The 25856-nt window shown below is 40.6% G+C and overlaps 1 protein-coding gene across 9 annotated transcripts in view; it reads right to left on the reverse strand.

The window, feature by feature from the left end:
• The window catches only part of CHCHD3 (coiled-coil-helix-coiled-coil-helix domain containing 3), a 325632-nt gene that overhangs the window by 89571 nt on the left and 210205 nt on the right, over positions 1–25856 (reverse strand). For 6 of the 9 annotated variants that reach the window (XM_023737119.1, XM_023737123.1, XM_023737120.1 and 3 more), the window contains 2 exons: positions 25007–25090; positions 6399–6455 (listed from right to left, as the gene is read on the reverse strand). The exons of 1 other annotated variant lie outside the window; for it this stretch is intronic. In XM_023737119.1, the coding sequence (XP_023592887.1) occupies positions 6399–6455; positions 25007–25090 (141 nt within the window). The remainder of the gene's footprint in view (positions 1–6398; positions 6456–25006; positions 25091–25856) is intronic. 2 more of the 9 variants (XM_023737121.1, XM_023737118.1) reach the window with 1 other exon arrangement.

A 25856-nucleotide genomic window follows, 5' to 3' on the forward strand; every position in this document is an offset into this window, starting at 1 on the left:
GTTAGATGCCATCAAGTCAGTTCCGACTCATTGCAACCCCACATATAACAGGACAAAACACTGCCTGGTCCTGTGCTATCCTCACAATTGTTGTTGTGTTTGAGCCCACTGTTGCAGCCACTGTGTCAATCCATCTTGTTGAGGGCCTTCCTCTTTTTCGCTGACCCTCTACTTTACCAAGCATGATGTCAATCTCCGGGGACTGGTCCCCCCTGATAACATGTCTGAAGTACATGAGACCAAGTCCCATCATCCTTGCTTCTAATAAGCATTCTGGCTGTACTTCTTCCAAGACAGATTTGTTCGTTCCTCTGGTAGTCCATGGTATATTCAATATTCTTCTCCAACACCATAATTCAAAGGCATCAATCCTCCTTCGGTCTTCCTTATTCACTGGCCAGCTTTCACATGCATATGAGATGAGGTACATTCTTTCAAACACTCCATTATGTGTAAGGCAGTCTAAAGAGGGACACACAGATCTCTGCAACACATCCTCTGTCCTCAACTAACGTAGACTCTGCCAGGGGGTTTAGATGTGTTCATAGTAATACTTAACATCCATTGACACAAACCCATATGCCAGGCACTGTGCTATGTGCTGTATATGGATTCTCTCATTTAAACTTTACAACAGCACCATCAGGTTAGTACTATTATCCCGTTTTCCAGATGAGGAAACTGAGGACCAAAGAAGCAATTTACCAGGATCTTTTGAGCTTTTCCACGGCACTGCCAGGATTGAATCCAAGCAGCTTGGCTCCAGAGACAATGCTCTTAACGGCAATACTATAGTGATTCCCAAATAGCTACATAAACATAAATTATCTTATGAAACAAGATCACATCTAGATTGAATGATTAGATGGCTTAGCGTAGGAGGTAGCATTCAGTCTCTAATTAAATCTTGTTACCTTGTCTTAATCTAATATTAGATATTTAATTTATTACATTAAAAACTTCTTATTATATATTTGATTTAGAAAATTAAAAAGGGGGGTGGGACGAATAAGTCAATTGTAATTACAAACACAAGCAGATACAGATGCTAAGAGTCTGTGCTGCCTTTGTGGATATCTAGACACTTGCTTTTAAATCATCACATCACAAACTGAAGCCAAAAAAAAACAAAAATAAATCATAAAGGGGAAACGGTTAACAAGTTAATGCAAGTGTAACTTTGACACAGCAATTACAAAGACCAAACCTTATTTTCACCCCATGCAAATTAAATTAAAATGAACTCCTAAGTTGTATAAGACCTCATATTAAATTCTGACCGAAGACTTTGCTTGTAGAAAATGTTTTTAATAATCGTTGGCTTTTGTTTCTAGCCCACATTCCCATTTCCTCCACGGTAACAGAGAACTGCTTTCCTCTAAAAATCAGTACAAGTGATTTGCCATCCAATCGCAGTGCAAGAATCCCTCTGCCAGACTCCTGTCCTCCCCAGAGAAGTAACCACCAGTTAGACCTCAGAGCTTGGCGCAGGGTCCTCTTGTCTTCCAACCCTACGCTCAAGGGTTCCTTCAGCCTGTTGGCTTTAAACTGCCTCAGGCTAATAACCCCCAAATTTACGTATCTAGCCCAGACCTTGCCTCTGACTCCATACTCTAGTTCAAATGTTTTGTTGACATCATCCCTTGGCTATCACAGAGACGTATCAAATTTAAACGGACAAAAACACAAATTACAATTTGTGCCCCTCTAGCCAGTTCCCTGCTTCAATGATCTTGGTTTCCTACTCTCAGTAAATGGTTCTACCTTCCACCCATTTGCTGAAGTCAAAAACACAGGAGTCAAACTTCTTCCCATTCTCTCTTCCCATCTGACATACAGTCCCTCACATCAAATGCTCCTTACTCCCTACTCTCCTTTCTTCTTCTTTAACAGGCAGGTGAGGAGTTTGGATTTCATTTTAAGGGCAGCAGGAGTCAATGGAGGCTTTTAAGCAAAGAAATGATAGAATCTGACTCAAGTTCTCAAAAGATGATCAAGCTCTTGGTTGGAGAATAGACAGTGATGGTTGGGGTGAGTACAGAATAGAAGTAAGGAGAGCAGTAAGGAAACAATGGTCTTCTAAGAGTTTAGGTAAGAGATGATGGTGGCTTGGTCTATGCTGGTAATAGGCTCAGAAGTAGATGGCAGCAAGTTATGTTATGGAAACAAGAGTCAACAGGACTTCCCGATTAACTGGAAGGAGAGGAGGAGGAAACGTGAGGGAAAGTGACACTCAAACACACCTCACAGATTTCTAGCTTGAGCCATCGAGTACATAATAGTGTTATTTCCTGAGAAGGAAAACAACTGGAGGAAAGGTGGTAGCTAGAACATCTCAGGACCTGTAAATCTGCTATTTCTTAGGTAGGTCTGTCTGTGTGTGAGACAGAGAGACAGACAGAAAGAATGATACACACATTGGATTCTACTTGCCTGCCTCCACCCCCTACACTGAGACTTCTCAATAGACCACATTTGTCCTTCCTCATAAGTGTCTCACCCTCAGACCACCTGTGATGATTCAGGTTGTGTGTCAACTTGGCTGGGCCATGATTCTCAGAGATTTGGCAGTTATGATGTAGTTTGGTAGCTATGTAATGATGTAATCACCTCCATAATGAGATTTGATATAATGTAGTCACCTCCATCATGAGATCTACCATGAGCAGCCAATCAGTTGAAAGGGAGTTTCCTTGAGGGTGTGGTCTGCATCCAATATAGGTGGACTTTCTGGCAAAGCTTGTTGACTTTTGCTCACTCTGGATCCTGCAGCTGGCTCCTGTTCATCTGACCTCCGGCTCCTGGGACTTGAGCTAGCAGCTTATCCGCCAACCTTGGGATTTGTCAAACTCCTCAGCCTGTGAGCTAGAGTCCTGCTATCTGATCTGTCAAGCTTGGGTTTGCCAGCACCTGTAGCTACATGAGTCATGAGAAGACTTCATCCTGACCCATGGACTTGGGACTTTGCAGCTTCTACAACCGCGTAAGCCATTTCCTTGATAAAAATCTCTCTATATACATATTTATACACTTCACTGGTTTTGCTTCTCTAGAGAACCCAGCCTAAGATACCACTCCATCTGAAACAGCTCCTCTCCAGTCTGCTATTTTCTCTCATAGTACACGTTTCCTTAATAGCAATAGTCATAATATAGTCATCTTGGATTATTTTATTTTCTTTATTGTCTCCCACCCGCTGGACCAAAAGCTCCAGGAGGGCAAGGAGCATGCCCCTCCTGCTTATTCCTGCTTTCTGGCTGCCTAGCACAGTCCTGACATAAAGTTGGAACTTAATAAATATCTGTTCATCAATTGTCCTCAGCAATTCTGTAAGAAGAAGAAGAAGGAAAAACATGTCTAAAGCAGGGGTTTTCCAACTTTTTCCATAAAGGGTCAGACAGTAAATATTTTAAGCTTTGTGGGCCATATGGTCTCTGCTGCAATTGCTCAACGCTGCTGCTGTGTGAAAGTAGCCGTAAACAACATGAAAACAATGAGCATGGCTGTGTTCTAATAAAACTATTTATGGACACTGAAATCTGAATTTCACATAATTTTCATGTGTTAAAAAAAAAAAAAATTGATCTTTTGATTTTTTTTCCAGCCATTTCTTAGCACATGAGGCTGACCCCTAGTGTATCTGAAATTTAAGTATCTGGTGGTAAGGAACAGGAGGGGGAGAAAATGTCAGGTAAGACGATTGGTATAACTTTTATCAAAGAATTTATCACACTGTAAAATAACCCCTGTATTTATACATCTGTCACCCTCCCTCTGGCCTACTGGGCTCCATAAGAAAAATGACTGAACCATGTCAATAAATCTTGGCACCTAATACTTAATAAATGCTTGTTGACTGACAGAAGGAAAGGGGAGGGAGGGAGGGAGGGAGGGAGAAAGGAAGGGAGGAAGGAAGTCTCATCGTTCCCAGAAATAATTTGATTTTATGACCACCATGCCACGAGAACAGGAAAACTGAATACTGGGATTTGCCCATCCAGCACCTCTCAGGCAAACAGCAGAAACGTATCCCAAGTCTGAAACAAAGACAAAAGTCTATTTTCTCTCGATTCTGGTATGATTTGGCCAGGTTGAGAAACACATCAATTTCAAAAGATGAGTGGCAATATAATAAACCTAAATTTCAAACCACAACGATTCAACAAACTGCAAAGAGCCTAAAGAAAATATCAAAAGTTCTAAAAATTCTTTCATGTTACCCTGTATATTATCCTTCCCAGGATAAGCACTATCTTCAAAAACAACATCAGCAGCATCTCTACTGATTACAGGGATGCGTTCCAACCATATACTTCTTTCACTAAAACTTCATTTTCTACAGTCAGAAATGGTAAGAAAGACCTTTAAAATGATTTTAATTTAGCAGATAAAGAGGGTTGGGGTACAAAGATGTCTAAATATCTACCCAACCCATGCCAAATATACTGGAAAGCAGTATCGTGAACTGGCTGTCTCACCTTGAGAAAAAATTCTAGGGAGAGGACAAGAGAGATGCCTGTGCTATAGGTGAAGCGTGAGCACAGGACCCACATCTCCAGGTCGGTAGCTTTAACTCTGACAGCGACCCAACTATCGCAGCCTCAGCCAACTGTCCTCAGTAGAGAAACCTTCAGGGAGGGAGTCAATCTTTTTCTGTTTTAATTATGGGGACGAGGTGGGGGGGCGGGGGGCGGCACTAGCAACCTGAAAGGGGGAAAGGGGAATTCTGCCACAGGTGGGAGAGAAAACAGTCTAGGACTATTACCCTCGTTTCACAGAGAAGGCAAGTGAGGCACAGTAATGCTGTGTGCATTATCCAAGGTTGCGGAGATAGAAAATGGCAGAGTCGGGGTTTGAGCCCTGTCCTTCGACTAAGCCCACATCCTCAACCTCTACACCGCACCGCCTCATGGGAGGTTAGAGCTGGGATGGGCTGGAATTAGACAAAAAGGAGCTGAGTAGATCTCTTTGACTCAGTGTGTCTCTGTTGTTCCTGAGTGCTGTCGAATTGATTCCAACTCATACCAACTCTATATGACAGGGTAAAACTGCCCCATTGGGTTTCCCAGGCTGTAATCTTCATGAGAGCAGATCGCCAGGTCTTTTCTCCCACAGAATAGCTGATGGATTCAGACTGTTGACCGTTCAGTTGGCAGCTGAGTGCTTAACCACTGCACTACCAGGGCTCTTAAACATGTCCCTACCAAAGCTAAATGATACGTGGATTATCCACATATATGCTTTAACATTAGCTGGGCAAAAATTCCTCCCCTAACAAGGTCCATAGATCGGAAGTTGTTAGCCCATACGAAAGGTTGTGAGGTTGGCAGATCTGTTTTCACCACCTCCATGTTCCCTTTCCTGCCTTCATTCATGATTTGTTCCACTATTACATTAGAAAAGGTCTAACAGCTCTTCTTTGTACCCGAAGAAAAACAAAATGGGAAACCAGATACAAAGAACCAAACCAGCCGCTGTGGAGTCGACTCCAACTCATGACAAGCCCCAATAGCTCACGTAAAGCACTCAGCTCAGTGCTGGCACATGGAAAGCTCCCAGCAAGTGTTCCTAGTCTTTGTTTTGAATAGCTGGGTAGGATTATTCACGTTGACTCGATTCGGGGATGGCTGCAGGAAAGGTGTGCAAGGTCAGATAGAGGCCAACGGTGTGTTTTCAGTCAGTAAGACTTTTTTTTTTAAAACTTCAATATTCCCTGACGAGATCCTAGTGTCTATTTACTATTCCTCTACGAGAACAAGGCTTACACGCGCTCTTGAAATAGAGTACCATTTGAACTCAACATAGAACTGATCTGCTAACAAAGTAGAGACCAAAATAAGCGCCGTCTGCCAGGCTTGGCAAGACAGGTGCTGTACTTGAAAAGCAAACCTGGCATTTCCTGCAAAGAGAGTGAAGAACACGCTAGAGCGGTAAGTGGCCCCGAGTCAAGGCAAGAGATCTGGCCTGCTACTGTTAAACAGGGCCTGCCGGGAGGCTCTTCACCACGTGTCTGTATGGCCTGCTCGGCTTTCAGGTCCCCACAGAAGTGGCACCTCGTCACATCTCCTGCACACACTGACATTTTCTCTTCCATTGTCAGGAGTTACTTTTCGTCATCACCGTTTGATATAAATAAATTTGGTATTGGCTGTCTTACACTAACAGATTGTTAGTTTTACGAGAGCAGGACTTTTTGCCTGTTTTGCTCTCCGCTATATCCCCTGAGCCTAAAACAGCACCTGCCCCAGAGTAAACACTTGTCACTGAGTCTATTCCAACTCACGGCGACCCCACGTGTGTCAGAGTAGAACTGGGCTCCATAGGGTTTTCAGTGGCTAATTGTTTGGAAGTACATCACCAGGTCTTTCTTTCTGAGGCGTCTCTGGGAGGACTCGAACCTCTAATCCTTTGGTTGGCCGCTGAGCACGTGAACCACCGGCACCACCCAGGGTCTCCTGCCACAGAGCAGACACTACATGTTCAAAAACGAATGTATCCGGGGAACAGTTAATGGGGACAAGCAAAGAAAAATTTAAAAATTCAGCAAAACTTCCAAATTATTAGTAACAAGGGTACTAAACTCTTTATTAATTAATCAAAATACTGTTAGTAAATGTAGTAATCACTTGCCGAAATTTTACAAAATACCAAGCAAAAAATCATTTGAAAGTATTCTAAATCACAGATGGAGCCAAAAAATTGGAAAATTGTCATTCTTTAAGAAAACTGACTGAGGAACATAAAAGGTAGGTTTTATGAGAGTATATATTTTACAATTTTATTTCACTTGTTAACTGAAATCAGCAAACACTTCTCACTCTTAAAATGTCCACAGATTTAAGAAAAGTTGCTACCAGAAAGATGTTACATAAAAGTTAATATTTCAGTTCTTTAAAATATTTACTATGATCTAATATAGTATTTTACTGCCATTAGTGACTTTAGGAAAAATGAAAGATGAGAACTATAAGGCACAAAGAACATTTACCAGAACCCTGTTTTGCTTTGTGGATAAACTTTAAGAGCAGTAATTTTCTCAAAAGAAAAATGATTTTCTTTGGATAATGGTAGCAGCCCAAAAGTACATTATATAAAATGGGCTACAGGAAATTTTTTTAAACTGCAGCGTGGGTGTTTAGGGTGGTGAGTTGGCAGGTATTTTACCATATTTTATACCACAGAGAAAGAAAGAAAAACAACTTAAAACAGTGGTTTATGTCTTTATCTTGAAACTGTAGCATATTCAAATAAAAAGGTCATTCATCCACAACTGAAAAACTGGGCTTAATCCTGGCGATCATGTCCATAATTTATATTCTAACACCTGCATACTTTAGTCATTGAAATATATTTTGATTCACAGGATTAAAAATACAAGACTTGCGTATATAAAAGATAACAATTTAAGAGGCTAACCAAGAAAACAAAAGGACAACAGTCCTTTCGGTAGAAGTAAAGACAACTGGAAAGGAACCCTGGTGGCACAATGGTTAAGCCCCTGTCTGCTAACTGAAGGGCTGGTGGTTCAAATCCACCAGCCACTCATCGGGAGAAAGAACTGGCAATCTGCTCCCACAAAAATTATAGCCTAGGAAACCCTATGGGGAAGTTCTACTCTGTCACGTGGGGTCACTATGAGTTGGAATCAACTCAGTGGCACATAACAACAACAACAAAGACAACTGAGAGTTGTGGAAGGTAAATAAAAATGAATTTAAATTACACGAGAAAGATGTTAGAAGCTCATACAGATATATCATCCCTTTGAGAGGCTATTGTTTGGTGACCTTTTTTTCAGACTGAAGTATTTAGTCATTCATTTTAATAAAAAGTCTCTAATCTCAAAATATCTTTTGAGGTATCTAGACAAAAAAGGTACATTCTTAAGAAAAGGAACACACTATGTACCATGAACTTTTTTTTTGAGTGATCAACAAAATGGCTGAGACTCTTAGTTTTATAATCAGAAGGACTTAAGCAATTTTGGAGGATGACAGAAAAACCAGGTAAGCTTGAGTACAGCAAAGTGGCCAGATTAATATCTCTAACATAAACAGGGAAACCCTGGTGGTGTAGTGGTTAAGAGTTCGGCTGCTAACCAAAAGGTTGGCAGTTTGAATCCACCAGGAACTCCTTGGAAACCCTATGGGGCAGTTCTACTCTGTACTATAGGGTCGCTATGACCACCAAATTTGAAGAGACATATAGGCAAGAAAAATTGCATTTTATCAAATAAAATGATGTACATTAGAGGTCTGAAAATCTGAAGGATTATGTAATTTCAATATTACAGTATAATTTTATGACTAGACCAATGATTCTATTCCTCCTGGCAAAACTGAATATAATATTTCAACATAACAAAATAATTGGATTAAATATTTTAAATAGAATTAGACCCGTGTTTCCATACTCAACCCCTCTCTCCTATTCTCCCAACAAGTTACCTCAAACAGGTGTACAAAGGTTTTGCTCTGTTGTGCATGGGTTAAGAGTTTGGCTGCTAACCAAAAGGTTGGCAGTTTGAAGCCACCAGGAACTTAAATGCTGAAGACCGATGAGGAGAAGGAAAGCTGATGTTTATCCTGATTTAATATAAACTGACATATAATATTCTATTTAATCTCAGGCAAGTACACTATGAACGCTACTTTCAAGATGAGGAACGTGATGGTCAAGCAGGTTACGTGACCTTTCCAAGGACAAATACCTGAGAAGTAGGAGGTCTAACATTTGCATCTATATCCGCTTACCTTTGATACTAATGTACTGTATTTATCTTAAGATCTTTTGGGGGAGAGGCCCCAAGCCTTTGATGCATTCCAGAATTACATGAACCCCATCTCCCTAAAATTCTGAAATCTGGGACTATTCTTAACAAGTATCTCAGGTAATTATGAAATGACCAAGAAACAAGCACTTGGAAATTACTGCTTTACCATATTATGGTGTCTGAAAATTAGAAACTGGAGCAAAGCAGCAAGTTAGTTCCCCTTCCCTGTGATGGAACAAATCAGGTGACCTGTAAATGAAAAGCTCATGCATTCATTACACCAACTGACTGAGCACTATTTACTGAGTGCCCGCTTTATCCCATGGTATCAACCCAGTAAGTGAAATTTTATTGTTTGCTTGATTGATTTTCTTAAACCTAAGGAATGGTACCCAAAGTATTAATCATACTTAAACCACCTCTGCAATATTTGGGATGGCCACCCCAACACATCCATTCTAGGAACCAAAATGGAAATGCTTAGAACCTATTTGATGAGACAATAATAATGACTAGGTAAACACCATGAGGCAGTGGTGGTTCAATGGTAGAATACTTGCCTTTCATGCAGAAGACCAGGGTTTGATTCCTCACCAATACACCTCATGCACAGCCACTACCCAGATGCGAAACAGGTTTTAGTGGAGCTTCCAGACTAAGATGGACTAGGAAGAAAGCCCTGGCAATCTATTTCCAAGTATCAGCCAATGAAAACTGCATGGATCACAATGGTCCAATCTGCAACCCATCATGGGGATGGTGCAAAACTGGGCAGTGTTTTGCTCTGTTGTGCATGGGTTCACCATGAGCAGGGGGCCAACTGACTGGATAGCTGCTAAACAGATAACCATCATCACTACACTTTCCCCAACTAAACAAAACCAATTCTCAAATCTCTAAGTTTCAGCTTCTTTATTCAAAAAATACAGTTCAGTACTGGATGAACGCTAACATTCCAAGTAGCAGGAAACTTTTATGTGTCTATAAACTATTCCATTCATTAACATATTACCTAAGTTGTTGGATGAACGTTGCTTTTAATTGTCCATCATGTCAGCGCAAGCCTAAAGCATCAGCAATCTTGTTTTGCTGTCTGGCAAGGCTTGAAACACAGAATCTCATCATAATCACTGTTTCCATTTGGCCACTTTTAAAGTAATACTCATTCAAAAACTATGCTTTGCATAGTTACTCTTAAATGACTACAGTATAACTGATAACCAAAATCAAACTCACTGCCGTCCAGTCAATTCTGATTCGTAGTGACCCTACAGGACAGAGTAGAATTGCTCCATATAGTTTCCAAGGCTGTAAATCTTTATGGGAGCACACTGCCAAGTCTTTCTCCCATGGAGCAGCTGGTGGGTTTGAACCACCAACTTTTCAGTTAGCAGCCGAGCACCTTAACCACTGTGCCACCAGGGACAGTCCTCTAAATTTAATTACTTTGTATAAAGTATTTAGACTAAAATACTTACCCCCTTTTGTCTTTCTGGCATTACTCTTCTGGAAAATGAGTTCAGGGTCAAATCCAAATAATACATAATTTTTTAATGTACCCAACAGAGAAACGGCAGTCTCAGTCTTTAATTACATGCTATTGAATTTTAACAAATCGTTCTAGGGATAGCTGCCAAATTTCTGCAATTTAGAGCAACTACACCAGAAGAGAATAGGACAGTTCACAATTTATAATGTATTATTTTCCCTGAAATACTGAAACACTCATTGTAGTTCTAGCTACATTTTCATTTTAATGAAAGTTAGACAAATAGACATACCTTCTTCCCACATGGATTGCCTACTCACATGGATTGCCTACTCACAGAAATAATCTTAGGATCTTCTCTTCAGCCTTAAACTAATCATTTCTCACTTCTATTTTCACTCCCTACCCCAAATCAAGGTGCCCAGATGGCACAACGGTTAAGTATTTGGCCGTTAACTGCCAAGGTTGGTGATTTGAAATCAGTCCAGTGGCTCTGCAGGAGAAAAGACCTGGAGATCCACTTTCATAAAGATTACAGCCTAGAAAGCCCTTTGGGGCAGTTCTACTCTGTCACATGCGGTTGCTATGAGTCAAAATCGACTCAATGGCACCTAACCACAACAACAACTCCAAATCACATACAGTCTATTCAGGCAAGGGGGAAATTAATTTATGATTAAGCTCTAGAAATGTCCATTTTAAGCACAGGTAACAGGCAAGGAGGAGTGATGAGATGCTAGAGGTAACTGCATCTGCTTCAGTCTCCCAGGCACCCACCACACATGGCACGTGGCACCCCTATTACAGGTATGCCCAACACAGTGGAGGACCGGGCAAAGAGAAAATAAGCCTGGGGATTTCCTAGAGAAGAACCCTAAAGCAGATGGGGGAGAATACGCCACCATGAGTGGTTAAAAGCATGAGGGCTTAAGAGCAGCTGGCGAAGTGCTGCGTTTCCTGAGATTATTAATAACTCAGGTAAATTCTGATGCAGAACCTAGGGAAGCCACTGAGTGGAAGTTCAAATCGTTCTAGGATAGGAGAAATATCCCCGGCCTTAAACAAGAGTAAATTCGGTCTTGGAACAGGAAGTGATGGTAAACTTGTATTTTTGACTGTAACTGATCTAAATTGAGAGGAAGTGTATGCTACAAGGTTCCACATCTTCACAATCTAGACTGGGCTAACAGGCTGGGCTGCTGTGGACAGAGGGGCTCCAGGGCTACTTCAGAGATCTACCAGAAAGAAATGACTTTGCAAAGTGGACTATGGCACAAAGGAAGATGATGGGGACAAAATACCCACGTGGCAGTGGGAGCCGTGGCAGTGGGAGCCAGGAGAGAACCGTTCCGTAACATCACACCCTTCTCTTGTGGTTGCCACCACAGGATGTCTTGTCACCATTACCTTGGCCTGTAACTTTGGCTCCTGGTTGTTTTTCCCCATTGTAACTTTACAACTGACTTCTTTTCTCTTCGTCCCCACGGCGGGGTAGGTCTAATCTACAGACCCTTTCCTATTTCCTCACTTTCAACATCTCTTCTATTCAGTTTTGGAGCCCTAGTGGAGCAGTGGTTATGTGCTTGGCTGCTAACCAAAAAGTCGGTGGTTTGAACCCACCACCTGCTCTGCAGGAGAAAGGTGTGGCAGTCTGCTTCTGTGAAGATTTACAGCCTTGGAAACCCTATGGGGCAGTTCTACTCTGTCCTATAGCATTGCTATGAGTCAGAACCAACTTGATGGCAGTGGGGGTTTGTGGGTTTTTTTTCCCTAGCAATTTAGACTAGGTACTACAGTCATATTAACTAACCACATGGATCATCTAACAATCTGCTTCTGTAAAAATGATAGCCAAGAAAACCGTATGGGGCTGTCATGGTTTGAATTATGTCCCCCCAAAAATGTGTGTATCAATTTGGCTGGGCCATGATTCCCAGAATTGTATGGTTGGCCTCCATTTTGTGATTGTAATTTTATGTTAAAGAGGATTAGAGTGGGATTGTAACACCACCTTTACCCAGGTCACATCCCTGATTCAATGTAAAGGGAGTTTCCCTAGGGTGTGGCCTGTACCACCTTTTACCTTAAAAGAGATAAAAGGAAAAGGGAAACAGAGAATGGGGGGACCACATACCACCAAGAAAGCAGTGCCAGGAGCAGAGTGTGTCCTTTGGACCCAGGGTCCCTGTGCAGAGAAGCTTCTAGTCCAGGGGAACACTGATGAGAAGGCTGACAGAGAGAAAGCCTTCCCCTGGAGCTGACACCCTGAATCTGGACTTCTAGCTTACTAGACTGTGAGAAAATAAATTTCTCTTTGTGAAAGCCATCCACTTGTGGTATTTCTGTTAGAGCAGCACCACATGACTAAGACAGGGGCAGTTCTACTCTGTAACACATGGGGTCGCTATGAGTTGGAATCAACTCGACGGCACGCAACACCAACAACAACACACATCATCCGATCATGTCTCTGATAAAACTGGTTCAATTCCTCAGGGTCTAACAGTAAGTAAGACTACTAGTGCTTAGTCTGTAAAAGTAGCCAAGTGCAAATGTTGCTAAGGAAAACTTTGCTGTGAATCTGTTACCTAACTCCAGTGGTTCCAAACAAAAAATGCCATGGCCACCTGCACCAAAATCTTTTTAAAAAAGGGGGAGTGGGCAGAACTGCATAGGAAATGAAAGGCCAAAAGGCCTCAAAAGAGTTTTATAGTCTGTCTTAGCATGGGTTCTCTAGAGAAGCAAAACCAGTAATGTGTATAAATATATGTATATATAGAGAGATTTATATCAAGGAAATGGCTCACTCGGTTGCAGAGGCTGGAATGTCCCAAGTCTGCGGGTCAGGATAGAGGCTTCTTATGATTCACGTAGCCACAGGGGCTGGCGAACTCAAGACTGGCAGGTCAGAGAGCAGGGCTCTTTCTCACAGGCTGCGAAGATTGATGAATCCCAAGATCGGCAGGTAAGACTGCAGGTAAGCTGCTAGCTCAAGCCCCAAGAACCAGAGGTCAGATGAACAGAAGCCAGCTACAGGATCCAGCACAAGCAAAAGACCCCCAAGCCTTGCCAGACTATCCACTTATATTCAATGCAGGCCACACACCCAAGGAAACGCCCTTTCAACTGACTGACTACTCACAGCAGATCTCATCATGGAGGTGATCACACAATATCAAATCTCATCATGGAAGTTATCACATCATATGACTGCCAAACTACTGAGAATCATGGCCCAGCCAAGTTGACACACAACCTTAACTATCACATAGCCCATCGCTGGTCACACAGGAGAGCTGTTGATGAGGAAGAAGATGGAGGCCTGGCTACCTACATCAGCTGGGAGACTTAACGTCTCTGCGTCTCAACAACAAAAACCACAATGGTCAGTTGGGTAGGGAGAGAGAGGAAATACCTTCTCTTAAATATTTGCGATAAAATACAGTATTGTGTTAAATCATTTAGTATGGTACCTAGTTATAATTTACAATAAAAAAACAAACAAAAACAAACCAGTTGCCGTCAAGTCAATTCCAACTATTCATGGCGACCCTGTGTGTGCAGAGTAGAACTGTGCTCCACAGGGTTTTCAACGGCGTGCCCTTTCAGAAGCAGAGCATCAGGCCTTTCTTCCGAGGTGTTGAAACTGAGGTGTGGGTCTGAACTGCCAACATTTTGGTTAGTAGTTGAGCACTTAACTGTTTGCGCTACCCAGGGACTTCTGGCTTACAATAACTCCTCTATAAACGGTAGCTGTTTTGATGCTGATATTGATATTATATTTCTTGGCCAACAGCCTTGGAACACCAAGGGTAACCACGGTGCACAGCATCCAGGAGCATTTCATCCAAAGCCAAGTTTTGGGATACTATATATGAAGTTGGGTGTTCTTTTTAGGTCAGGGCTTGTGGATAAAACTGACCTCCCCACCTCAAAAAAAAGTCATATAAAAGTAATGGATAAGAACAATGCTTAGGCAATATGATTTAATTTACTTCAAACATTTGCTCCTTTAATTTTATGTAAATAAGAAATACAACTGCATTAATATCCGTAGCCAGCATGGCTGGAGCAGAAGGACTATCCCCTGAACCTCTGGGAAGATCTGCAGGGTGTGGTCTGAGGTAAGGTGTTCATTAAGCAGTCTGCAAGGAGCATATCTAAAGTACATGGGTCGCTTTTCAGATGAAGGCTTTCACCTGCAGAAAACTCATCATTCATTTATTCAACAAATGCTTATCAAGCCCCTACTAGGTGCTGGGGACGCTATGGTGAACAGACAAGGTTCCTGCTCTCAGGCTGTGGTGAAAACACCAGTTGTGCGGTCAGGGCTGTGGCCCTGCTATTCTCTAGAAACTCTAGTTCTTAACTGTCCATGAAGACAGATTAGATTTCAGAGCATGTGATTACTGGCCTTCGTCCAACTCATTCTCCTGTTAGAAATATGTATACTCTAGCCTAGGCAAGCAAAGCTTCCACCTTCCCCACAAAATAATGGTCAGTCTTATAAATTCTTTCCAAAGGGTCACAGAAAGACTGGGGCCCTGAAGGAATGGAAGATTTTGATACAGCTTTGGCTTGTTCCTCGGGCTCTAGATCTTGGCAAATATGGGAAGATTTTCAAAGACTCACAGTGGTAATTAAATATTTATCTAATTTGATCACATTCCTACTTCATTTCCTGAAAGAGAATTCCTATTTGAAGTCTAGATCCTTGGTGGTGTTATGCCAAGCCTCCATGACTGATTCTTCAGATGAAGATGGACAACTCTTTTCTAATGGGCAGGATTCCAAGTCCTGAGGTGGGAGGGTCTCAGAGAATCCCCACTACCCGTCACTCCCAATTCTGGGAAGACTGAGCTGTTGCAGGCTTGAACCAAGAATATGCAGATAAATTAAAAAATGGGGTACCTATTAGGGGCTATAGTTTTCTCAAAGACTCTCAGACTAAGAATTAGGAAGAGAGTTAAAGGTGACAAACACCCACCTCCAAAAAAAGCTTTAAAATCCTTAAACGAGCCACTTTCCCATCAACAAAGTGCAAAGGAAGGCAACTTCAAGATGACTGCAGGTCCTGGAAGCCCTCAAATTAGGAACTGCATCAAGGAAATTCTAAGGCTTCTCTACCTCTACATCCTAGAACACAAATTAGGAAGGGCTCAACAATGTGGGCAGTGCCATTATGCAGGGCAAGCACTTCTCAGATGGTATGTGGGGATGAGTTGATGGACGTGTCTTGAAAAAAAGAGTCTGCAATTTGAGTAGAATGCTGAAACATGGCCTGCAGGAACCTCATCTGGGAAGCTCTAAGTGTATGTATATAAGCTTTGAGAAGGCTGCGGTAGAGAAATTCGTTCAACTTAGTTAAATCCAACATTCCTCAGAATTATGTGGCCATGGAAATCATCCCATCCCTGGACAAACACATTAATTTAAAAAAATTACCCAGAGCCCATTATGTGCCAGGCACTATCCTAGGTATTAGAGATGGAGCGGCGATTAAAAGGGGGAGAGTTGGGTTTTCGTGGAGCTAAAATATTTAATATTTTATTTTCAGAGAGAGCTGTTTGAGGCAACCTGTTAATCAGGTCTTTAAGAATTTAATCTGATGGATCTCTCCAACCCACGAAATTCCTCTTGAAACCTCATAATGTTTAGACCTCTAAAGGGAGAAGGTAGCAGCTACTTCTCACAAAATGCTTGTAAATATTCTGGCCTAGCCTCTATGAACCCACTGTGGCAAGCAAAAAGCTCTGTACCAGACGTCAATGGGTATTTGTCATCATACCCAGGTACAGTGCCTGACTCGCTGTAGGAGTCTGAGAAGTGGGTTTCTGAGTAAATGGAGAAGGCCAAGGACTTCCTCTAGCCCCCAAATTCAGATGAGAATAACAAAGGTCAAAATCCTGTCTTAGCCTCCATGGCCAACTGAATTTAAACGCTGGCCTTCAACTGTGCAAAGTTGCCTTGTATGCCAAATTTAGATGCAGGCACTTCTTATTTGACAATGCTTTGAGTTAATACTATTTGCAAACATTTTAATGACCAAATATGTCTTCCTAACTGAAGCTAATGTGTCAAAACGTAACCCTTAGAGAGGCACAGCTGTCTTACGGTCTGAACATAAAACTAGAATTGAGGAGAACTTTCTAACACCAGCCCTTCAATTTCCTTTAAAAAATTTAATATTCATATATTTCAGTTTTTCCGTCAGTAAAATAGGGAAACAAGCATTGGCTGATCTGCCTAAATGAAGCATATTAGCAACTTATCAATAAGCAAACTATCAAGAAGCAAAACAACAACTGATTTTGAAATTAGATGCAAAGAAAATTCAAAGGATTTAGCCCATTTCAATCTCAAACACAGCAAACACAGAATGACTTCCTGATTGTATATTTGTATCGATAGCAAGAAAAGATTCTAAAGAAAGGAAAGGAGATATTAATTGGTTTTCAAATAAAACAGCCTGCTGAGCTTCCTCAGACAAAATGTACAGCATCTTTAAAAGTGGAATTAATTTCCCCTGGATTTCATAGCACTTCACTTCTTACCTTGTCTTTGTACATTCAAGGGACGTACAATTTCTAAAAACTGGCATGGTGAACAGAATCTAACTATTGTATAGTCTCTCAAAGAGCAAAGGAAACGTGAAGAGTTGAGGAAGTATGCAGCCCACATTGCTGGCATCTTAGCACTTAAGATCATTACAAGCACTCACAAAAAGGCAATACTGGGCTTTAAAGCTGAACTGTATATTATCTCATCCTCAGAGCCTCGGGGCTATCACTGCAAAGCACAGTGGTCCATTCTAAGCTCTGAACAGAGAAAAGGAAGAGATCATTAAATTATAATTTCCATGCACAATTGGTACAAGTATTTCCTACCAACAGGATTAATATGAAAGCAGGATCCCAGAATAAAGCTGCTCAGCAGAAAGGGTGGCAGTTTAGTTCTTGTAAATGTGATTTCACTGAAAGCCCTGTCACATCATAATAGTGAAATCCTATTTACTGTAGCAAGCTGGATGGATAATGCCATTTAATACCTGGTGTACTGTGTGCCATCAGCTCCCAGCTTTGTACTCCATGTTCTCATCTTACCTTAAGGTTAATACTTCTTGACAGCCGACATAGTAAATAGAGCCCCAAATCAAGTGCTGATCCCATGATTTGCAAATCTCTCCTCCAAACCACAGAATCACTGGCTCTGGCAAAGGGGGTCAGTTTAATGGGATGCATTCTGAACAGCTCACCTCAGAAAAAACTTAAGTCTCATATGCCTAAAGCTAGATTAAAAAAGCATTTCATGGTTTCCTAAACCACATTTCCCATTAGAAAATTTGGAGAGGTTAACAGAAAAGCCAGTGCGTTTGGAGGACTTGTTGAATAATGAATTAAGGATAAGACCCCCATACCCACTATACTATATTGATTTTTTTCTCAGAGAATGAAATGGGGGGGGGGGGAAATAAACCCATCTTGCTTGTTACTTTTGTAATACTTACAATAATATGGCAGGTAAGTGGACAAAATGTTTCAGTCTTTAAACCTAAATCACAAATAACTGTCAATTATATGAACAAAAGATATGGTGATACTGGGTCTTTTTATTTTTTTCTACCTAACAATTAACATCTAAGCACATTTATTTGAACTAACATTACTTGTTAATGACAAAAAATTGGGAGCAACTTAGGGTACGTGCTCCAAGCTGCTTTGCTGAAACCTCTGCCGCTTATAATGCTATTACAATGAAAACTCACGTTGGTTTCTAATGCCTTGCCTGCCCAAACTGTCCACACTCGCTGACCAGAGAACCTCAGCTGTTTCTGCAACAATCAGTAACCACAGAAACCATGGGGATGCTGGCCTGATTTCGACATGAATAAGGAAGCCAGTACAAAAATTCCAAATGTCAAAGGAATAATCTCTCTCTCTAGGTCGACAAGTGCAAACTAGAAGAACCTACCCAGCCATAGCTACCAGAAGGTTCTGCTTTTAACTATTGTGTTAAATTTGCTATATCACATTGCATGAACAAAGCATGCACAATACTTCAGTCTACATGAGCTCCGCAAACGACCTACAACCACTGACAGCTATTTAGAAAGCACTTTGGGGGAAAATATCAAAGGGATTTTTTATCCTGTAAGTTTATTAAGTTATGTCCCTACCCTGAAAGAGGGTTGTTTATGTTCTAATATCTTTGATGTCTGTGGTCTGTGATTCCATCTTGTATTAATCCCGTCAAGAGAATGACCCAGCTTCACTCACTGAAATCTTTTCGCAATGACAGACTTCATCTGGTAGTAAAAATACATAGTAATTCCTTCCCATAAGGAGCACACGGGGTTGACAATAATCTCTTGTATTGTGATTTCTCTTTACTATCATTGTTGGTATCATTATTCTCCCCCAGCTTTGCACACAGGCACACAGAACCGAAGGTACTAATTGACAAAAGAAGTCAAGCAATCAAAAAGCCAATTAATCATACAGATGAGCCGACACTTTATGATGCAATGGAAAGATGTGCCACCCGCTAGAGATGAGAGGGTTTAAAAAGCTGCTCATTTGATGTAAGCATAACCTTAGAATGTAATTAGCAACTCTCCACAGGACCAACTAGTAAAGTACTTTTCTTCTTAATGACAATTTATTTTTTACCATTCTTGATGCGCTACTCTTTTGCTCAGCTTGTACAGTAACTTCTCCCTCTTAATTCTATGGAATTTACTGCAGTGTGTATGCAAATAGTTGCTGAATCAAGAGGGATCTAAACACGCTGCGCTACTCTGTTGATGTGAACACTCTGTGCCTCTCTGAGCTCCCTCACCTCCTCAAGCCAAAACCCACCATTCTTATCAAAGCCAAGAGCAAAGTGGATTCAGTAAAGCAAATCAATTCAAGTTCCTAATTGAGAACTTATATATGCAAGACACACTAATCATCAAAGAACTTAAGTCTTTAAGAAGTCCTGGGGAGATGGGGGCCTTCATCCTGGAGGACTCCTGGGAGAATATGGACTCTGCCTTTTTATACTATAGCTCAGTCCCTCCTCTCGCTTCCCTCCCACAGGGCTAACAGACTATTGGAAAATATGCATTTTCCTGAAGATCATACAAGACAATCCAGACGCTTATGAAATAACCACTGAAGCCATTTATCAAAAAGTCATGGAAAGTTTGTTTTCTTCTAGAAGATGAAATGAGATGACTATTGTGAGCAACAGTACGAATGCATGAGTAAATCAATGAACACCTCAAAACATTCTTAAGACTGACTGAATGGCTACAAATTTGTTACTTCAAAGCGAAAGAAGCACAACTAGATAGTAAATTAACTCTTAGGGTGTCATGCTCTAGTGGCTAGGTAATAAGACTTTATTGATTTCCTTTTGGCCAAATTACCCAAGAATGTGCCAATTCCTGGGGAGAAAATTATGCATTTTGAATGCGGAACACTTTCGGGTAGGAGGTAGCATTAATCAAATTACAACATCAGGACCAAAAGGTTATATTACGAGCCAGAAAGAGCTAACTTACCACCCAAAGAACTAACAGGACAATCAGCAGAACTTAACTTCTAAAGCACAGAAATGACCCGTATTAAAGATGGTACTGGAGAGTGGCTGAAAGCTCACATTTTTAACCTGGCTCAAATCCGGATCTATCAGTTTCTGGCTGTGTATTTTTGGACAAGTTGCTTTAAGCCTTAGGATCTTCATCTAAACAATGGAGTGACAGACGCATAGGGTTGTCTGAGGATAAAATGAGATAAACAACGCAACATGTCTAGCACAATGTGTCAGCTACTATAATGATGATGTATAAAGAGTATCAAAACATTCACAGTTAAACCTTCTCACAGGATAGATTTCAATTCTTTAAATGATTAGTAAGGAAGACACTAAAAATGTTGTGTATGTTTAAAAACTATACACTCATTGCTTAGATAACATTATGGTATTGATTTAGAAAATCTATGAAACATTCACTGTACAGCTACTATGTGTGAGTTGTGGAAAATACAGAAATAGGAGACATGATCTCTGCCTTCAAGGAGTTTACAAGACAAACACAGACAACTAATTATAATTATCAAAGGATAAAACGTGACATCATAAAGAGGATATAAAGCATTATGAAGTAGCCCCTAGGGACTCTGGGAAGGCTCCTTAAAAACATTTAGGAACCTTCTCTTTGGAAGTTGCCCTGGGCTTGTCTCGCCACATCAACAATCAGGGATTAACACTCTCCAAGTCTCTCTCAATTAGGCCACATGCCTCAATGTGACACCTAGAATGTTCTTAAAAGTTTATTTCACATTTATGTCAAGGCCATTTGATAAGCTGGCAACATCTGACTGATTACGAAATAAGGACTCAAAAAACTTTTCAATTGGCTTTGACCTTCTTTTTCGGTAAAGGGTTTCTGCTTCTGATTAATGGTTTTAAGAACAGTGAGATCAGTCCAGTTAAATTATATTTATTACTCCTCACCAGTCAATGAAAGGAGAAAATTAGCTCAGATTTCTGGTAGACTAGTTGTAGACATAACTGGGAGGAGACAGCTCGAATCACACGTTGGAATTGTCTAACTGATGAAGAGTTTATTGAAATGGATCCCAGGGGCAAACCAAGCTGTATTCTCCAACTGAATGTGCTTCACATGGTTAACAGACTCTGGTTCACATTCTCAAGAGAAGTTTGCATCAATCCAAGGAGAAAATGAGTAGTTCAAGCATAAGATTAAACCAAAAACCAAACCAAACCTGTTGCCATCGAGTCAACTCCAACTCAGAGCAACCCTACAGGATAGAGTAGAACTGTCCCATAGGGTTTCCAAGGAGCAGCTGGTGGATTCAAACTGCCAATCTTTTTGGTTGGCAACTGTAGTTCACCGTAACTCTTATGTGTTACCAGGGCTTCCAAATAAGATTAACCGCCCCCCCCCAAAAAAATCAAACTCGTTGTCGTCGAGTCAATTCTGACTCATAGTGACCCTATAGGCCAGAGTAGAACTGACCCACAGGGTTTCCACGGAGCAGCTGGTGGATTCGAACTGCTGACCTTCTGGTTAGCAGCCAAGCTCTTTAACCACTGTGCCGCCAAGTAAGATTAGGAGCCATCAAAAAGTAGAAATGTATACAATTACTGTATTTGTTAATCTAGTTGATGGGTCAATGGTAAGGTTATCTTAGAGACCACTCTTGGAATAATTCTGTAAAAGACTCACTGATGCCCCGTCCATTAATAACATGCCACCGGTATCTAGTTTATAGGGTCATCGCTTATTTGGTTAAAATAGAGGGAAGATATGTGCTTACATTCACTTTTAAACCACAGGCAACCTGGATTTCGTAGTAAGCTAGATGATTCTGCAAGTTATCATAATATTATCTTATAAGCATTATTTTTCATAACATTATGCACTATTGGATTCAACACTTTTACATCTTGTAATACAAAGTGTGTGCCTAATTCCTAACAGAAACGGTTAGACATCGTAGTTTTCACTGTCTTCACGATACAAGAGAAGACCCTTTTACAATTTTCTGCATTAAGCCTTGAAAATGCTTTATCATTAGAGACGTAAATGTCTTTCAAATATTAGTTCCTGGATGAAATCTAATTGGACAAAACTCAATTTAGATACTTTAGAAATGGCAGTAATAAAAACAAGACTATGGAAATGGGCAGAAGACACCAGGAAGCTGAATAACACTAAAGTAATTTTATGACTATTAGTATCTTGCACACAAAGGAAGGTAAGTAGATACTCTTTAATGGCAACAGCTCCTGTTTGTTCAGCTCTTTCCCATTTTCAAAGGGCTTTTATATACATCATCTGATCTGCCCCCCCCAACCCCACCCAGCACCTATGCACGTGAGCGAGAACACATTGTTATTCGCACTTTCAAATGAAGAACCAGGGACCAAAAGAAAGTAGGTGAAAGGTCAAATAACTGAAGGCTAAAGCCATGCCTTCTGACTCCTGGAGTCCAGTGTTCATTCAACCACACGCTATTAAACATGGTGTTATTAAGTACTAACTGATAATAGTGTGATTATTCCACTTCATGATGCTTCTAAGCTCACTGGTGATACTCATCTTTCAGTTAAAGTTCCTAAGTAACCACTCTCCAGTCGGATCTTCAAAAAGGAAGAGAATATAGTTTGCTGATATAACAAGGTAATCACAGTGATTTGATCTGCAGCACACTGTATTCATCTACCTTCTACCACATGTTCCACCTCATGCCAAAAAACAACAATTTACTTGCTGAGCAGACCAGCTTCATCTGCCAAGAACAAATCATCCCTGTCTCCTGCACTAATCGCCGAATTGTCTCAATGAAATTGGTGGATCTATAAGAAACGGGTGAATAATTTTCAGCGCTTTTTCTTACACCTGACACAGTGATCGCGGGCAAATTCAAAAAAAAGTACTTAGCATAGTACTACCTATGGTAATGGCAAGGAAAACTATCATTGGGTGGGAAAAGAGCAGGTGCTAGGTAAACCACCTCAAAGAATTTTATTCTCATTCATTTATCCAAAACTAACATTTGCTAACTCTCTACCAGGTACGGTGCTCTCAAGGGAGATAAATAAAATAATCACTGCTATTGATTGAGTGGTACTCTGCTGGACACTACTTGAGGTACTTATGAGTATTAACTCATTTAACGAATTAAGAAGGTAGCACCACTGGCTCCTCATTTTATAGCTGAGGAAATAGAGAAGTTACATAAGATGCCCCAAGTTACGTAGCAAGTAAATGCTGCTGCAGGGATCTGACCTGTAGTCTACGCTGGGGGTCTTCAAATAGCTCACGTGCTCAATCTGGCCCACCGCCTGTTCTTGTACAGCCCTCTCAGTAAGAATGGCTTTTACATTTTTAAATTTCATGTTGACACATGAAAATTATATGAAATTCAATTCCGTTGTCTATAAACTGGAACACAGCCACACTTGTTCATTTACATATTATCTATGGCTGCTTTCACATTAAACAGCAGACTTCAGTAGTTGCAACAGAGACCCTGTGTGGCCTGCAAAGCCTAAAACGTTATCTGGCCCTTTATAGAAAATGTTTGCTGACCTCTGCTCTTAACCTTTATGCTACACTCCTACTTAGCATCTCTACTTGGGTGTCTTAAGAAGCACTGCAAACTTAACAAATCCAAAATCAAACTCCTAATTTCCTCCACCACCCACATTGTGATCCATAACTTAATAATCTTCCCCTATGAAAAACCCAACCTTCTAATTGTAAATGCCATAGACCTAGAGTATCTTTGCGTCCTTCCTTTCTCTCACCCTTCATGTTCAAAGCCGTCAGCAAATCTGGTCGGCTCAACTTCTGAAATAGGCAACAACATTTCATTATCTCCACTGCTCCCACCCTGGCCCAAGCTATCACCATCTCTCTTCTGCATTACTGCTATAATCTCTTATTAGTCTCCCTTGCTTCAGCTCTTGCCCAAGACAGCATCCAGAATGCTCTTCCGCTCACAAGCCCTCTGGCTTTGCCAAACAGCTAAGCATACTCCTGCTTCAGGGCTCTGGCCCTGGTTTGCCCCAGTGACTGCAAGCCTCTTCTCAAACGTCACCTTATTAACAGGACTTCCCTTTGCACACAACCTAGACATCTTAGCCCTGGGACTCTGTTTCCCGGCTTTACTGTTCGCCATATTATCACAATCTGCCACACAATATATATGCTGGTTCTTTAATGAATTTAATCAATTCATCTAGCAGGTGTTTAGTACATTTTCTTCACTTATATATCTCTGGCACTAGACCAGGCTTGGTGTATCTTAGGTGGTTAAGTAGGTGTCTGCTGAATGAAAGAAAGAATTGTCCCTATATTCAAAAAACCCTCAATTCAATGACACAGAGAGACAGGTCAACATATATTTAACATATGAATGACTGCAGTGAATGGTTTAATAGTATATTTCTTATGTTTTCCTACTTTCTTATCAAATATCCTATTCTAAACAAATTTGGTGTTTTTTTGGTCTCAATCAAAAGGCAGAGAGAGCTAGCTTTATAAGCTCACAGTCTATGTATGAAACTATTCTAAACAACAAATCTACTTCATCAAATGGAGGTCCTGAGCAGGTGCTCGGTGTCCTGTTCTTAAACTCACTGTCGTCTCTTGTTTCAATTCTAATTCCCTTCTTTGCATCTCTGTCAAATTCTAGGACATGTGGTCCATGTTAGCTAGAGGTACTGCCCCCAACTCTTGACCATTTACTCTCCTTTTAAGTCCTGCTGCTCAGCTCCTGTCTACTGCTCTTGAAAGAGACAATCATTTCTTGGCCACAAACGCAGTGAAATGGAGCTTCTACCAAGACAATACATCCTTTAAAGCCCCACCATTTCTAAGCATGAACTCAAGGTGAGTCAGTGTCTGGAGAGTTAAGGGCAACACTCTACTACTGCATGACCTGGAGGCAATGCAGTTTCTAAACATATAAGGAAAAATAGTTTGTTGAGTTCCCAAGTGGTGAAATGCATCAACGAACCAGTAGCACAACCATATCAACACCTGTTGGAGAACAAATGACATTCCCTGAAAGCAAGATCTGCCTGCTTGGCTTCTCTACTTCCTGGCCATATTTTAACTAAGAAAAGCAGTTATTATACTAATTTATTGATTTTTAAATAAATATACAGGAAAGTTGCAGATGTGGTAACAGAAAAGAATTGATGACAAGAAATAACCGTACCCTCTCCTCCAGCCTAGCCAGCTGCTGTTTGTAGAACTCATCCTGTTTCTTTATCACTCGATCTTTCTCTTCCAGCTGCTTAATCTAAAAAAAGGAATGAGCAAAATATGGTATTAAGAAAAAGCAGCAATAGCAAAGGAAAAGTCAAGTATATGTTGCATTAGAAACAAGTACACAAAGCTGACGATTTTTGCAGTCTATTAGGTCTCTGCCATAGAAATGCATTAACAAGATGATGATTGCTGTATTTAAACTGTAAAGAATGCGTCTCCCTTGTATTTTTTTTTTTTTAAACTGTAACAGCTGTGTCCTACTTTGTCCAAATATATTTGGGGATTTCAGAATATAGCACACCACAAACTGTTTTATTTAACTTCCCTTTCGAAGAGTAATTTCAAGGTTTAATATTTTGCACAATAAAACTTTGATTCTATACCTTTGTTTATGCCTAAGACACGTGATTATTAAACTTCTTTCTTGAACAAGAATATGCTTCTATAACATTTTGTACATAAACCTTATTACTTGGGAACCCTGAAATTACCCAGTGGAACCTATATATAAAGACAATTATTGTTCTATTTCCTTTTTTATGAAGAAGTTGTCTGGGGTGGGGGGGGTTGGGCAAAACTACCATAATTTTTCATGTGAAGAATTAAAAAACCATTAGTTATCCTGCTTCTCATGTATAAGACTTTTTTCTTTTTTAACAAAATTAAAAACAAGTAAGTTATTCTGATCCTTGAAAAAAATAATGGAGATACTTATTTACGAATGTTTCTCAAGATTAGTAAAAAAAACAATGCTTTCCTCAAACTATTGCTTGTCGCTGCTTGAGTACTGTGTTAAC

The sequence above is a fragment of the Trichechus manatus genome, unplaced genomic scaffold (assembly GCF_000243295.1).
Source record: "Trichechus manatus latirostris isolate Lorelei unplaced genomic scaffold, TriManLat1.0 scaffold00097, whole genome shotgun sequence".
In the NCBI taxonomy this organism is placed as follows: Eukaryota; Metazoa; Chordata; class Mammalia; order Sirenia; family Trichechidae; genus Trichechus; species Trichechus manatus.